This window comes from Monopterus albus, unplaced genomic scaffold (genome assembly GCF_001952655.1).
Source record: "Monopterus albus unplaced genomic scaffold, M_albus_1.0 scaffold280.1, whole genome shotgun sequence".
Lineage (NCBI taxonomy): Eukaryota > Metazoa > Chordata > Actinopteri > Synbranchiformes > Synbranchidae > Monopterus > Monopterus albus.
The window spans coordinates 17856-34647 of NW_018128160.1; the positions used below are offsets into that span (position 1 = coordinate 17856).

Sequence of the window (16792 nt, forward strand, 5' to 3'; positions counted from 1 at the left end):
ACGCGCTTTGCTACCCTTCCACCTGGTCTCCTGCACACACAGTATATCTACCTTCCTTCTCTCCATCATGTCCGCCAGCTCTCTACCTTTCCCTGTCATTGTGCCAACGTTAAGAGTCCCTATTCTCGGACCTATACTCCTGCCTTTCCTCTTCTCTCTCTGTCTACAAATCCTTCTACTTCCTCTCCTTCTTCGACCAACAGTAGTCCAATTTCCGCCAGCACCCTGTAGGTCAGCAGCACTGGTGGCGGTCGTTATTAAGCCGGGCCTCGACCGATCCGGTATGGAATTCGCACTGATGATTCGCATGTTTAAATTTGGCATGTTTTTACGCCGGATGCCCTTCCTGTCGCAACCCTTTCTATTTGTCCGGGCTTGGGACCGGCACAGAAGTCACTGGATTGCAACCCCTGTTGCTAAATTAAACAGGAAGTATAATATTGTATATGAAATATAATATTGTTTACGTTTTAGAATATTACATTTGGCACCCAATTAACTGTTTATTTCTGCTACCACTGGTTTACTGACAACTATCACTGAGTTACTTTAATACTGAAGAAATGTTATAAATCTGATGAGGCAAGTTCTGAAATGTTCCAATTCCTACACCATAAATTGTACATTATCTTCTAATTATAAGATAGTTTGTGATAATTGTGAGATTGTAAATCACAATTATGAGATAAGATCACCATTTTGTGAATGCAGTGTATTTCCATATGATACAGCAGGAGAAGCAAGAAACAACTTACTGATTCATCAAATGACATCTACATTGTTATGTACTGCAGGCATACTGTATATACAGCAGATCTACTGTATGCCTCTTACTGTGTGTAGGTCGCCATTGTATCTTCATAAAATATAGATTAAAATCTGTACTCTTTGTGTGGGCTCAACTGTTTATTGAGACTGGGGCATAATTGAATCCAAAATGTATTTATCTTACAGTGAATCCACTGAAAACTGTTTTAAGTTGTATGTTTTCTAGTGTAAAACAACATTTGTGCTTTTGCTTTTTCCAGTTGGCTTTGCTCACAGTGAAGGATCTGGAATCATTAATGGAGGGTAAACTGAAGATTATGATTTGTTTCAGATAATATTTGCCACTGTGTGTTTTATATTAAAACTATCAATAAAATCTTTCTCCTCTTTCCAGGCCTGGTTTGTTGGGATCAAACATGGGTAACTACCCTTGGCTGGCGGACTCTTGGCCCACTCCAAACCTCACTAATAACACCAAAGATTCTGTCAAATGCTGCTCTGGCAAACTGGACTCAGACAGATATTATAACAGTAGGAATACATTTTGAAAGTTTGGCGAAATTAGAGATTTTAGAATACTGAATAGGTGATTGCCATTGTTAATGCACAATAACATAGTGTTTTGTCATTCAGCAGTTGGTATCATCAACTACCCGACGCAGTCAGAGAAACACAGCACAACATCCAATGACAGTCCCATCTACAGCACCATCAACACAGCAGCTGAGGACGACCTCCTGGCATATTACGACACCTACTCCATCACATCCTATAACCAGGGTCCAGACCCATACAGCAGCAATCCAGTACTGTCAAACAGTGGACTTGTGGGACTAGAGCAGGGCCTAGACCAGTGGACCCTCCAGTCTGGTCAGGCTGGGTCTGAATATGCCAAGCTCCAGTATACCAAGAAAAGTAACGGTGAGGGATTCCCACCTGCATAATCAATTTTTTTTTTAATAGAGTAGGGAAGAAAGGTGATTACATCTTCCTTGATTTGATACAGTACAGCTGTGATACATCTGACTGTGTTTCTTATATAATGGCAACTTTACACTATAAATTAGGAAGTTGTGTATATATTTTTACCCATAAAGGTTTAATATGTTTACATGCAGGTTTTTAATTATTTAAAACAATAGTTTTAACGCCAACCAAGTATTTCTATGGCCATGGTGTAAATATAAAAACTACTACTGAAACAATAAACAGGCTATAATGCCATACTTTTGCCAGCACTCTCAAATCTCATAAGCATGCATACTGTACAGGAGGCATGCATCCACCTAACATACCTGCACAGTTTTATCAGTTTCAAAACATGAATACAAATGCACTACAATAAATAAAGTACTTCGCACTAAGGCACCAAAAGAACCCCAACATTAAACACACACTTTTGTTACATACCTTACATAGACGTACCCTAACCTCAACCTCACCCAAACCTAGCCCAGCTTTCTGCAGCCTCTTCCTTCAAGAAAACTAGAAATAGCTTCTCACAGCAGCTCATTGAAAAAAAGTACATATAGTAGCAGGTAAAAAAAAAGTCAGATTGTATGGTGTAGAACACGTGAAAATTCATTCATGCAATTTCTGTCATGAAATGTCAAATTACCAACTCTTCTTCAATTCTATAATCTTTTACATGCTATTGAGAATATTTAGATAGTATTAGTTGATGAAAATTATACACAAATTCTCAAAACAAAGATTTTCTAAAAGAAATGATACAGTATGTATTTTTGTATGGCCTTGTGTTTCTTTTCAATCTCATTGTTACGTTGAGCTGTGTGTGAGTTGTTTAGGACCCAGTAAATATGCAGATTTGAACCCAGGCTAGACAAGAAAAACGTATTTAATGCTCCACGAAAACAAACAAAACAGAGCCGGTCTCGTCCGCTGATCTTGGGGCAGCTGGGCACACTGAGTTGACTGGACTACTGTCTCCCGGGGTGAATGAGAGGCGTTGCTTGCTAAATAAGAACAGAGAGAGAATTTAAGAACAAGCAGCAGGTATGGTATAGATTGTTTCTGGTAGTCACTCTGGGGACCTGAACAGCTGAGTGCGCCGCAGGCCCAGGGAGTAGTCCAGGGAGGGGGAGACTGGTGCCAGAGATCTCGGGTTTGGTGTGTGGGTCCCCTTATGAGGCAGCGCTGGTAGCTGAGAGGTGCGACGTAAGATGGTGGCGCTGTCCCAGGATTGCCTTGGAGCTCTGAGAGGAGGAGCAATTCACAAAAAGCAGTCCAAAGACATGAAACATAGTTACCAACAGGATAACACATAATAATCTGGCAATGAGGACACACCAACGCTGACCCTATATACTGCTCCGATAATGGAGAGCAGGTGTGCCTCGTCGCCTGGAATGCAACCTCACCTGTGCGGGGGCGGAGCTGCTGGAACTAACTGTGCCTGCTACCGAGGTATAGGGGGCAGCCTGGGTCACGGACGTAACACTCATCTTAAACCTCATCTGAAACCTCATCTGAAACCTATTGTAAGTAAGAATGTAAAGGACTGTAGGGCTAAGTTCTCAGTCACTTTTAAATGAAGTAATTCTAGAGAACCTTAAGGTGCTCAAATTAAAAAAGGTCAACACAAAGAAATGTCCTTCAGGTACTCAGGCCAGGCAGTTTCATTCATAGGGTCTGGGTGGAGATAATAAAAGCACAGTAATTACACTTTGCACACTATATGACTTAGTGTATGTTTGTTTTGTCTTCACAGACAAACTGGTAAAGCAGAAGATTACTGGGTCCTCATCTAGGTCAGCTCCTCTCACCTGGGTGGATGTTTTGTCTCTGCCTCTTCCTGCCAGCGAAGACAGAGGACACACAAAGACAGACAGAGGAGAGGAGCAACACAGGTGAGAGGAGTCACTGTTATCAGTATTTTGCAAGTAATTGTTGGCCCTTTTGTTCCTCCTCCAAGAATACAACTGCTGCTTGTACTGCCTCAGCTAATATTCATTCAGTCATATTATTAGCATCAAGGCCTCTGTCTTCACCTATATGACAGAGGGTGTTAAGGCAGATGGATATCAGTCTTGCCTTGTAACTCTGCCAAGTCTGTCAAACAAAACTTGAGTAAAGTTTGGAGCCAGGGAGTTTTTGAATTAACAGCATTTATGTCTGCAGGCTATGAGTCGATTGCGCTTTGGGGTTATGGAGGGGAGCATCTCCTCTAACTAGCTCTGACAGAATAGATTACAGACATAATGGGGTGGGATCGGAGGGCTGTTCTGACTGTGCCGTGTCTTTTGTAATGACATTAGCCACCATCTGACAGTCTGGATTAGTACTTTCGTTTTTCAATGACACATCTGTCATTAAATTAGCCCTGACAGCACTAAACTGACAACAGAAATCATGGAGGTGGTTCTCATCCTCTGAAACTCCACATTGGTTCCCTTCTTTATAAGAACTCAGAAATACTCTTTTTTTTGCTTTTACATTTTAACGTTAACATTTTACATTAACTTATACATTTTTAAATTATATATATTTCAAATTTTTTAAGATATTTTTGACCATGTAAGCAATATATCCATGTCTGTATATATAGTTTTTGCTTAGATTAAGATACAAATAAGATCCAGTATGAACATTTTCTAAATGTATGAGATACTGGTAGGCAGATTTTGTTGCTAAACTAAGATATTAAACATTGTACCTAAACATCAACATGTTTGCATTACTACTGTAAGTTCAGCATCACAAAGCCATTAGCATGGTTGTTTGGTCTGAGGTTTGTTTTGTAGATTGCACATGTACAGTGTTTCTCTCTGAAACACACTCATGCTACCATTACCCATTGTTTATCTTTTAGCTCTGAGGAGGAAGATGATGACTGGTGTCCTCCGCTGCCTGTCAGAACCTACTTGATGGACACTTCCAAAGAGGAACTCTCCAGCCTGCCCTCCAAACCAGATGAGTTGTCCTACACAGCAACATTGATGCATTCCCCAGGGCGAGACACACACAAGCCCAGTGACAGTTTGCAGCCGCAGGACTTTGACCTCTTGGCCCGCCACCACTCAAACTCCCAGGTCTCCCAGTCCAACCCAGATCTGTTTAGCAACACCGGGGCCCAGGACGCCAGTGAAGTGCACCACAGCAGCCAATGGGCAGACGATTTCATGGTGGAAAGCCTCGGCAAAAGTCAGTGTGACTTCATTTTGATGCCTCACATCTTTGGAAGTGGCTTCCAAAGAGGCAGTGACACAGTGTCACATAAAATGTAGTTTGTCATGTTACCTAACAGAACATATTTGTACATGAAAATCATGTTGCATTTATTCAAGGTGCAGCTCAGTGTTGTTCAGTTTTCTCTCATTTTCGTGAGGATAACAGTGTTGTGCTTTGTTTTCAGGACAATCTCCTGCTCCAGCTACTGATTTGAGCCCCACAGCCCATGCACACAGATCCAGGGGTAAGAAGAAAGCACCCAGGGACGGACAGCTCAAACAAGAGCTGCACAGCCATGCAGGTATGACACACTGTTTGGTTGTGTGTTTGTGACACATCTGATTTAAGTTTGAAAAACCTGTAGGCAATGTTAGAATGATAACTCACCAAATTATTAAGGTCAGCATGCCATACCATTTCTTGGTCGGGACTTGTAATATACTCGAGTTTTCACTGGTTGATCATAGCCAAGGAATAGTTTGGTTCATAACCCCTGTAAAACGACAGACAAATGAGACGATGTGTTAATTAGTGTTAACTTAAGAGGTTGCTGGTTATTACATTGTTACCTTTGGACAGACCCAGGCTAGTCTTTATGCTAAGCTAAGCTAACCACCTGTTGGCTCTGTCTTCAAAGATATTTAACTCTCAGAAAGAATGTGAATAAGTACATTTCCCAAAATGGTAAACTATTTTTTTCAGCTAGTTTTCACTTATCGGTAATGTATTAACCATCAGTGCTCGATCGTTTGCAGAACTCCCCCCACCACCAGCCCCTCACCCTACGGACAACTCACTGCATCTGTTGGCTGATGTCTTAAGTGGCAGCCGAGCAGACAGTGAAAGAAAAGAGGGGGATGACTCGCCTCCTCTTCAGAGGGGAGAACACCTCTCACCCCAAAGGCGAGGAACTACAAAGTGGTTATCACAGGGTAAGTTTAACCTGTGATATTCACTTCTGTAGCATCATTCAGTATTTGTCAACAACCTAAAATAGATCATCTGTGAAAAAAGAACAATTTCTGTCCCAGGACCGCATGTCATCTTGCTGTACCAGCCGGTCCTCATGTAGATGTGTATTAATATTATTGAAATGTTTCCTATGAATCCCCCTGAGTCTAGCGACACCCAGCCAGTGAACACATACTATCCCATGGTAGCAGCTCTGCTTTTAGTAGCAGACAGTCTATATTCAGTCTGTTCCATCTCTTAGGATTTAGCCTACATCAGTACCGCTGTAACTTTGATCTGTGATCTGTTATCTTGTCAACTTTATCGGCAGCAAATGAGAATGTAATCCCATATGGACAGTCAAGCTTCCTGCCCAAGGTCCAGATGTCAGGCTATGGATCCCTGGGTGGGGGAGTCTTACCGCGGCCCTCCACCCCTGATCGGAGGAGAGATAAGGTATGTCCAGTAGGAACTGCTGAACAGATACTATGGATGATGTAGGTCTCAGCCAGCTCAGTAGTAAACTGAAGTTTGTCATGACTAAAAAGTATGTATGTAACATAGTGACTCAAGAAAATGTCAAGTTCCACCTGTCCTAAGATGAATGTCCTGATACAAAACAGACTCTTTTGGGCTCTGTTCAAAACAGGTTTTCTTGTGTGTAAATCTAGACTACACACATGAACAAGGGGTGTGTTTAAAAAAGCATGATTGCTTTCATGGCTAACGATGAAATTAATCATTACACCGATACTGTACTCGACCCAGCGTGAGTCTTTTATGAGTGAAACGTGAAAGATGACTGAAAATGTGACTGTAATGACCTTGACTTCAAGGAGGTTAGTGATGTAATTTTTGCAGAACCGAGAAAAAAAGTATTAAAATGTTAATTTACTTTTGAGATAATCCTTGTTTCCTAGCTTTTGGAGCCCTGAAATTTGTGCATTGGATTAGTACAAAAATATATATAGTTTAATTTTAAAGCTACTCTAAAAATGATTTTTTTGCACTTAGAAAACAGATTTATTATCTTAGAAGAAAACAGATTTACTTGGCTACTGCATTAGCACCTGGCCTATATTTTGGCACTGCAAATATTATCAGTTTTTACTAACCACCAATGCATAGTATATTTCGGTACACTTTAGCTGATAAATAACAAGAAATTAGTGTGTTTCCTATTCAGTATTCTAGAGTGTTTCCATCAATTACCATTATGCAAATATTAGGAGTTGGTTCATCCAGATAAACAGCTGGTGGGGCTACTTTTCCAGTTGTGATCCGTTAAGTCCTTGAAGAAGAAGAGGGTGCAGTGACATGGCATAATTAAAAGAACACCAGTCAGACCTCAACTAGTGTGACTGAAATACTCTGTGGCATTTGTTTGTTTCATGTATAAGTTTGAGGAAGGTGACAGTCTCCCCATTGTTTCACAGTTTTTGATGTTTTTATCTGTTATAATTTTCATCTTCCCAGTGGAGCGGAAACTTCAGTGAACTTTTACGTTACAAGCTTTATTTTCATTATGACTGAGTTGCTAAGAATGCTTCCATTGCACTTGTGTTGCATTTTGCTTTTATGGATATCTATCTATCTATCTATCTATCTATTTATCTATCTATCTATCAGCCTAAAATAACTACATATCAGTTGGGCTCTATACTGTTTTTGTATTGTACAGTAACACCTACGTAACACCTCTCACATTGTTCTCTGTTTGTTTCTCTGTGTGTTTTCTCTCCAGAACCTCGTGTAGACAGAAGCTGATTACATGACATTCTCCTTTTCCCTCTCTGATCTCCTGTATTTGCAAATCATTCATCTGTTGCCACAGTATCTCATGAAAAACAGAAGACAAAGAGAAAGTGTTAAAGCTCGGCATCTGCCTTTGACAAACTATTGGTATTATATTTATTAAATTTTAATGATTAATTTCTTTGAGTCCCTTCACCCCTCCTCCATTTATGTATTTATGTATCATTTTTTTAAAGATCTTATTGACTATACAGGCAGGTGACACATAAAAAGAAAAGCCTGAGTAAATGAGTGGCCTCCTCCAGGATGACACTGCCCCCATCCATAGGACACGAGGGGTCACTGAACGGTTTGATGATGATGAAAATGAAGTGAATCATACACTGTGGCCTTCACAGTCCCCAGGTCTCAACCCAGTTAAACACCTGTAGGAGATTTTGGAACAATCTGTTAGATAGCTTCTCCACCACCATCATCAAAACACCGCATGACGGAGTATCTTTTGGAGGAACGATGTTCATCCCTCCAGTAGAGTTCAGAGACTTGGAGAGTCAGTGTCAAGGAGCACTGAAGCTGTTGTGGTGGCCCAGCACCTTACTGACACACTTTACGTTGTGGTTTCCTTTCATTTGTCACCTGTCTGGATATGTATTACCAATAATGGATCTGGGGGAAAATATTGTATTTTTAGGCAATGGGAAGTATATAAAACTATTACATTATTGTACAGCAGATAAGTGAATCTATCCTCTGTTTAATCCTGGCCATGAAACCATGATAATGTATGTTTGGTGAAAGACTGGAATAGACATGGAGCAGAAAATTTACTTCCCTATTACAATGGTGTGTGTGTGTGTGTGTGTGTGTGTGTGTGCGCGCGCGCGCGTGTGCGTGCGCGCAATGTTTGTATTTGACTCTGTTTATCTCTCATTTCTGTGTAATGTGGTATCCCTGTAGGTCACTAGTGTGTTGTCAAGATTTTTAAACTGACCAATAAAATATTTGGTATGAAAACATTTCTGTCTTTGTGTGAATTGTAGCTCAAGCATTTTTAGCCATGCTAGGTGCCAGCCAGGCTCTGTGGATGATGATGCCGGTCTGTCCCTGTGTCTTTCACTTGCTCTTTCTTTTGCCTTGTGTCAAAAACTCTGAATGATTGCTATGAACTTTGTCCTATGAATCTAGGCCATCATCCAGTCAAAAGTTCAATTTAGTTTAATTGGTTTTTGACCTTTGGAGCCTGGGAGGTATCAAAATAAAAACTGTGTGCACAACTAAATAATTTGTGCACCAAAGAAATACTCTCTAGATAATAATTTGTGCTCTCGGTTTAATATTGTATTGCACTGTATATGTTGCCTCCTCCCCTCTTGTACAAGATAGCGAATGCCTCTGATTTGCGTTTGGATAGCCCAGAGTTTGAAGAAGACTAAAACCAAGTGCTCCAGAAGTACACACAAGACAAGAATATTGGCTTTGAGGTGATAAAGTATTTTACATTTAGCACACATATTAATTCAAGAGCACAGATTGCTTGCAAGGATTGTTAGTTGTTTCTCCATGACACCCCATAACCAGTGGCATTCCCATCAGCCTAAGCTAGACTTTGTAATTAGTGCTAATTAGCAAATGTAGCTTGCTATCACAATCAACTATTTTTGTCCAAAAGAGCCATTGGCACACAGATGCTTAGTCTTGTTGGTGTTTAAAACAGCATGTAGTAAAGTTTTATAATTGTTCCAATTTGTCCCTGATTGGGTTACTGGAAAAAACTGATTCATACCTAAAAGATATGTTGAAAAAACAAATCATTTTGTGATGACAGCAAAGTGAGCGAAATACCTAAAAGCAGAGGTACATGGGGTAGGTTGGAAAATGCTGCTACTCTTCCATGGCAGGAGTGTTAAGAGAAGACAGAGAAAGAGAAAAATGGTCAAAATTTTCAGAGTCAAATGTTTGATGAGGTCTGAAGGAAGTCAAGAGTTTATCTCATGCACCAGTAAAATCACTTCTCTGATAACAGATGCCATACAGTACATGATTTGATGCCTTCTTCAGGCTGAATACGAGTTAATGAGAGGAGGTAACCATCATCTCACTGTAGGACTCCTGAAATGTGATAGCTCTGGCATTTGAAAGGCTTCATGTCTACACCTTCATCTGCTGTATGTGCCTCCTGTGCACAGATCTTGTAATTTGAAATACTACAGTATTTTGGCAGGGAAGCTGACGGATGGCAGGGAAACTGATTTGGATCATCTAAAACGCTAGTTTTTCAGCAGGGGGTATGTACCACATTCTACTTCTGTTGGTACTATTTACAGATAAAACAGTTGGTATACTTCCAGTCATTTCTAAATTCAAAAGTAGCACGACCTTGAGGCCTTGAGTCAAAGTTAGCAAGCTAGCTAAGCATGCAAAACAGGTGTTTCTACAAACAAATACAAATTCACAATACACTGTATGAAAAGTAAAATAATACAAAAATTTAAAAATAATAAGTATGTTTAAACAGATCAGTTTGCTTCATAGAAATCTATGAAACAGTCTTAGAACTGTAATTTGTTTCCTTCCAGTAAACTTTCAATAAATTTTTGTTGGACCTATAAAATAAAGCATTGCCAAATTATGTGTCAGTGTAATACTGTTATTTTGATGGTACTATGATAAGCTTGGCAAGTTACTATAACGGAGATGTGGGTTCCACAAAAGCACAGGAAGACAACTTCATGATTTGCTACCTGAGTACTTTAATGACCGAACCAGATGTGGGGCAACTTAGCTTCTATAGCCTAATGTCATGCATCACAACACTGTACTCAACTGCTTCCATACACCATACATTGAAACCTTATTTCCAGCCATTTGAACCATGTGCTGTATATGACTACTGATCATCTTACATTAGTATAAATCTAATTATATGTGTTTCAGAGGAATATAACCAATATAAGAAATAAACAGCAGCTAAAATAAACATGCCTCCCTTCAACTCAAATCGGTTTGAACGCCTTGTCACCACTGGCATCATCAAAACAAGTTAGAGTGAGCAACTGCTGCTCCGACTGGTGGCAGTACTAACACAAACCTTACAAGTACTTAATTTATTTATGAAATTATTTGCTGGCCGACTGGTATCAGTAGTGCTGTCAAATTACCTTTGACAGCAAACCGATTCAGAGTGCCTTACAAAAGCCATAACAATGCAAGACATGATGTTCAAGAAACACAAGGCAGTATAAAAAAGAGAAAGGGTTTGAAAAATACAACACTATGGGTTGAAATCGGATAAAAACAGAATAAACAAGAATGAATATTAGACCTAAATATAAATTAATAAAAAACTGTGGCAAATAAAGTTTATGTCTCAATTCAAAAGAACTGAAAATTAAGTAAAGTGTTCTGCATCAGTAAATGACGGCTACTAGGGCGAAATGGTGAATTATCATATTGCCACAGTACAACAGACAGTAAAACCCATAACCATCATTTAGGGGAGAATAAAAATAATTTTTTCTTCTATCCCCTATGTGGCAAAAAAAACTATTCATATGAGAGAGAGAAAGAGAGAGAGAGAGAAATTAGTGCTAATTAGCAAATGTAGCTTGCTATCACAATCAACTATTTTTGTCCAAAAGAGCCATTGGCACACAGATGCTTAGTCTTGTTGGTGTTTAAAACAGCATGTAGTAAAGTTTTATAATTGTTCCAATTTGTCCCTGATTGGGTTACTGGAAAAAACTGATTCATACCTAAAAGATATGTTGAAAAAACAAATCATTTTGTGATGACAGCAAAGTGAGCGAAATACCTAAAAGCAGAGGTACATGGGGTAGGTTGGAAAATGCTGCTACTCTTCCATGGCAGGAGTGTTAAGAGAAGACAGAGAAAGAGAAAAATGGTCAAAATTTTCAGAGTCAAATGTTTGATGAGGTCTGAAGGAAGTCAAGAGTTTATCTCATGCACCAGTAAAATCACTTCTCTGATAACAGATGCCATACAGTACATGATTTGATGCCTTCTTCAGGCTGAATACGAGTTAATGAGAGGAGGTAACCATCATCTCACTGTAGGACTCCTGAAATGTGATAGCTCTGGCATTTGAAAGGCTTCATGTCTACACCTTCATCTGCTGTATGTGCCTCCTGTGCACAGATCTTGTAATTTGAAATACTACAGTATTTTGGCAGGGAAGCTGACGGATGGCAGGGAAACTGATTTGGATCTTGCCTCTGGCAGATACTGTATCCACTGGGCCCCACCAGGCTAGGAGTATAATGGTAATCCGATGCAATTTGAAGGCATTATGCAATTTAGAAGGGTTCTACAGGTAGATGCTTTTAGGCCAGCAGCGTGGATTAGGGTCTCTGTGGTTTACACACACCCATCCCACACACAGCCACACTTTTGTTACTGAGGTCTGTTAACCCTTTATGTACTCCACTGGACCAACAGTTTTTTTTCTAAGTTTCATATTACATCAAATAATTCATGCAGAGCAAAAGACATTTTTGAATGAATGGGAGGCATGTTTATATATCGTTTGTAAAATTAAAACCCACCTAAGATGAAGACAAAACAACAAAGCTCATCTAAAACGCTAGTTTTTCAGCAGGGGGTATGTACCACATTCTACTTCTGTTGGTACTATTTACAGATAAAACAGTTGGTATACTTCCAGTCATTTCTAAATTCAAAAGTAGCACGACCTTGAGGCCTTGAGTCAAAGTTAGCAAGCTAGCTAAGCATGCAAAACAGGTGTTTCTACAAACAAATACAAATTCACAATACACTGTATGAAAAGTAAAATAATACAAAAATTTAAAAATAATAAGTATGTTTAAACAGATCAGTTTGCTTCATAGAAATCTATGAAACAGTCTTAGAACTGTAATTTGTTTCCTTCCAGTAAACTTTCAAGAAATTTTTGTTAGAAAATAATGGACCTATAAAATAAAGCATTGCCAAATTATGTGTCAGTGTAATACTGTTATTTTGATGGTACTATGATAAGCTTGGCAAGTTACTATAACGGAGATGTGGGTTCCACAAAAGCACAGGAAGACAACTTCATGATTTGCTACCTGAGTACTTTAATGACCGAACCAGATGTGGGGCAACTTAGCTTCTATAGCCTAATGTCATGCATCACAACACTGTACTCAACTGCTTCCATACACCATACATTGAAACCTTATTTCCAGCCATTTGAACCATGTGCTGTATATGACTACTGATTAACTAATTAATATAAATCATCACCTACTTTAACATACTCTACATAAAGGTCAACTAAAATGAAAGCTCATCTTACATTAGTATAAATCTAATTATATGTGTTTCAGAGGAATATAACCAATATAAGAAATAAACAGCAGCTAAAATAAACATGCCTCCCTTCAACTCAAATCGGTTTGAACGCCTTGTCACCACTGGCATCATCAAAACAAGTTAGAGTGAGCAACTGCTGCTCCGACTGGTGGCAGTACTAACACAAACCTTACAAGTACTTAATTTATTTATGAAATTATTTGCTGGCCGACTGGTATCAGTAGTGCTGTCAAATTACCTTTGACAGCAAACCGATTCAGAGTGCCTTACAAAAGCCATAACAATGCAAGACATGATGTTCAAGAAACACAAGGCAGTATAAAAAAGAGAAAGGGTTTGAAAAATACAACACTATGGGTTGAAATCGGATAAAAACAGAATAAACAAGAATGAATATTAGACCTAAATATAAATTAATAAAAAACTGTGGCAAATAAAGTTTATGTCTCAATTCAAAAGAACTGAAAATTAAGTAAAGTGTTCTGCATCAGTAAATGACGGCTACTAGGGCGAAATGGTGAATTATCATATTGCCACAGTACAACAGACAGTAAAACCCATAACCATCATTTAGGGGAGAATAAAAATAATTTTTTCTTCTATCCCCTATGTGGCAAAAAAAACTATTCATATGAGAGAGAGAAAGAGAGAGAGAGAGAGAGAGAGAGAATCCAACTAGAGAGTCAGTCTTTGCTGCAAGATTAAACACAAGGCAGCACCTGGTGGTCAAAGCAGGGACAAGCATGATAATGGTAGCACTTTAACATCATGTACTGCACTTTGTGTGAAATTAAATGTAATCTGATGATATTTAGAACACATAAAAAAGGGCAAAGACATTTTAAGTTTTCAGTTTTACTTTAAAACCATCATTGGGAGCAAACAGAGATGCCAGTTGATTGGTCAGTTTCATTGATTAGGGTGATGATGTCACATGCCTAACCAGATCAGTAGTTATTGTGTTTGGATAGGCTATCAATCACATCCACAACCCATGGCACAGAATAGTGTACATTAACATGCACATGCAATTTCTTGCAAAACAAGCATTGCTCTAAGCTGCTGTAGGTCCACAGTGAGAGGAATACTGATATCCACCTTCAGATACACTGCAGTCCACAAACAAACTACACATTTCATTCTTAAATGAACTGAAACAAATAAACACTTATTGTGTTTCCACGGTGCCTGTGCATCTTTGGCCCCTAATGAACAACACTGAGGGGGAAAAAGCCCCTAGTCGCCGTCGCCTGCAGTGAACCATGACAGTGTGACAGTGAACCAGCATGAACAACACCGGGACCCTGAAACTGAAGCAGCTAAATGGGCACCAGGACCCTGAAACTGAAGCAGCTAAATGGAACTTATCATTAATTGTATTGTTTACAGCTGTGCTTTTTCGACTGTGGCGTGTCAAAGTGTCTTGCATGAAAAAATGCTTATTGAACAACAGCACATGTCAGCGCTCAGTACTTTCATTAAGACACCAAAATAGCTGATTACAGGAAAACATTAAGCTCTATTTGCCATTAGTAGGTAAACATCTTCTGAACAGCTGTCTAAAAATGTCCAACAGACTGAAGTAATTTACATGGTGCTGCTGAAGGTCTACATCTCAATTTAGACCTGTGATGTTATCAGTCTGATTGTCCGTGTGCATAATGCCCTCTAACTGACATGTTGTAGCAGACTGCACAGCATTTACTGAACATACACTCTCAATATACAGCCATTAATCCACTCCTTTAAATAGAGTTGAACTCTTGCATAGTGTGTATCACAGTGCATAGTTACATAGTGACAATCTGGTTTGTATTTTTGCCAGTTTGTTTATTCTGCTCTGTGACTTTGTCTGCACTATGTTTAAGTACTGAGATGTCAACATATTTAGCCAATAAAGTTGAGTAATCACCAGGCATGTTGGTATTTATGAGCTGATGATGGGTTTAGAGTAAAATTGAACATTTGAAACAACAAATGCACACGACTTGTCTAGAATAACTCTACTCTTAGCTCAAGTGCTTTGTCTTTTTTATTCTAAACAGTGAATGTCTTCATGGTGTATCAATGATTGATCATGATTAAGAATTTCCTTACCATTCCTTCCTGACTCTTTTGAAGTAACCCCTCTTCCACACAATACCATCAGGACAGTGAAGCAAATAATCATTTATCCACCAGCAATCTCGTCCCCTTTACTGCATCTCTGTCTACAGCAAAGATAAATCACTTTTATTGCAGCTTCTTCACCTTAACTGTACAAACACACAACTATTAGTCACCCAGTCGTCACACCGTGCTCTGCCATGTTAACTGTGTACTGTGAGTTTAGACTGTCTGGCTGTGTTCAGATACACCATTACTGTACCTATGTTTGATTTTTATAGATATCTGAATAGTTTTTTTTTCTGTGCATCAATTAATTGATGAGGCCTTGATCATATGAGACTAAATGTAAGACTGCCTTTCCACTGTTATTATAAGGAGTGGAAAGACATTAAGAGCACCCTGTGGTGAGAGCTGTTCCTGTAGTGTCCTCATCATTTATACTGCTGGGTTGAGTTCATGTAAATGAGCACATTGCACATTGTATTAATTATAGAAATGTGAGCTGATACAGACAATTGTATGTAAAGGCAGAAATGATGTTATACCTACTGGAAATACTGTTGCTTTGCTATCAATATAGCAGGCAGTAGGATTTACACAGAATATGACAACTGACATAATTTAACAAGACAGAGGACAGAAGGACTTTTATAATTTAATCACTTAAACTTTATTAAATAAAGTAATACTACAGCAATACCACAAACAAGCCTGCTGCAGACCATGGGTTTACTCTGTGGTGCAGCATATTGAATTAAAAGCCCTGTGTCATCAGTATTACTGGGATGTGCACAGCACTTTAATAGTTTTGTATTTTCAGCAGATTCCCAAAAACACAAAACTCATCCCCTGTGATTGGTTGTGGCTCAGCATACCCCACTGTGCCATCAGCCCGTTTGTTCACTTAGTTTTCTGCCCACAAACAAAACTTTCCTGCCACATCGGTCGATTCTGGGCTCCCCTGTGCTTCCACAGCCCAAAATATTAGAATCTTCAACTTCTTCTGACAAAAATAAAAAGGTAGGTGACCAATATGAAAAGATCATGTGTGACATATCATATGTAAACCTGTGCATTGTTCTGTATTTTATATAGCTAAGAGGTAATTCCTTTAATTAACTTCTTCATTTGGAAGTTAACCTCTTGATCTCTGATTTTCCCTTAAAATAAGGATGGAAAACCTGATGTTTTATAAAATATTCCAACCAGATGCCATGTCTTTATGGCTGCACCACTGAATCTAGTTTAAAGCATGGATGGGGCCGCATATTCCTGTCCAAACAAGACCCGAGCACGACACAGTTGAGTTGTACGGGGGGTTTTCCCCTTGAGCGCTCCAACCATCTAGCCTAAAGTTTGACCTACATGTTCGAGCCTAACTCAGACCTGAATATAATTTCTAAATTTCTGTTTGAATCTAACCCAAACCCTTAGGTACCAACAGGTCCCCTCAGTCTCGGTTTGTGCATCCATGCTCTAATATAGTTACAAAATATTACTGATGCATCGTTTTAGGCACAATTCCCCACTGTTCACCATGTCATGTTTGGTATCTTTAGAAACTTAGTGGTCTTGGATTAAATAGAACATTTGTGGGTTTGAAAGTTGTATGTCAGCCCCACAGGTGTTTTTAAAGATCTGTCAGACAGTGTGAGACTGAGCTGGCTGCTTGTCCATCTTAGACACT

The 16792-nt window shown here is 39.2% G+C and overlaps 2 protein-coding genes across 2 annotated transcripts in view; both read left to right on the plus strand.

Moving 5' to 3' along the window:
• Positions 1–8681, plus strand: part of LOC109973099 (roundabout homolog 2) — a gene marked incomplete at its 5' end in the record, with an annotated part of 25585 nt that extends 16904 nt beyond the window's left edge. Inside the window, 9 exons of the mRNA XM_020622435.1 lie at positions 1029–1071; positions 1163–1299; positions 1405–1689; positions 3500–3638; positions 4601–4932; positions 5144–5260; positions 5715–5891; positions 6242–6366; positions 7655–8681. Of these exons, the coding sequence (XP_020478091.1) occupies positions 1029–1071; positions 1163–1299; positions 1405–1689; positions 3500–3638; positions 4601–4932; positions 5144–5260; positions 5715–5891; positions 6242–6366; positions 7655–7666 (1367 nt within the window). The remainder of the gene's footprint in view (positions 1–1028; positions 1072–1162; positions 1300–1404; positions 1690–3499; positions 3639–4600; positions 4933–5143; positions 5261–5714; positions 5892–6241; positions 6367–7654) is intronic.
• A 7374-nt stretch (positions 8682–16055) lies between these two features.
• Positions 16056–16792, plus strand: part of LOC109973105 (lens fiber membrane intrinsic protein-like) — a 2384-nt gene continuing 1647 nt past the window's right edge. Inside the window, exon 1 of the mRNA XM_020622447.1 lies at positions 16056–16125. The gene's annotated coding sequence lies outside the window, so the exon portion shown is untranslated. The remainder of the gene's footprint in view (positions 16126–16792) is intronic.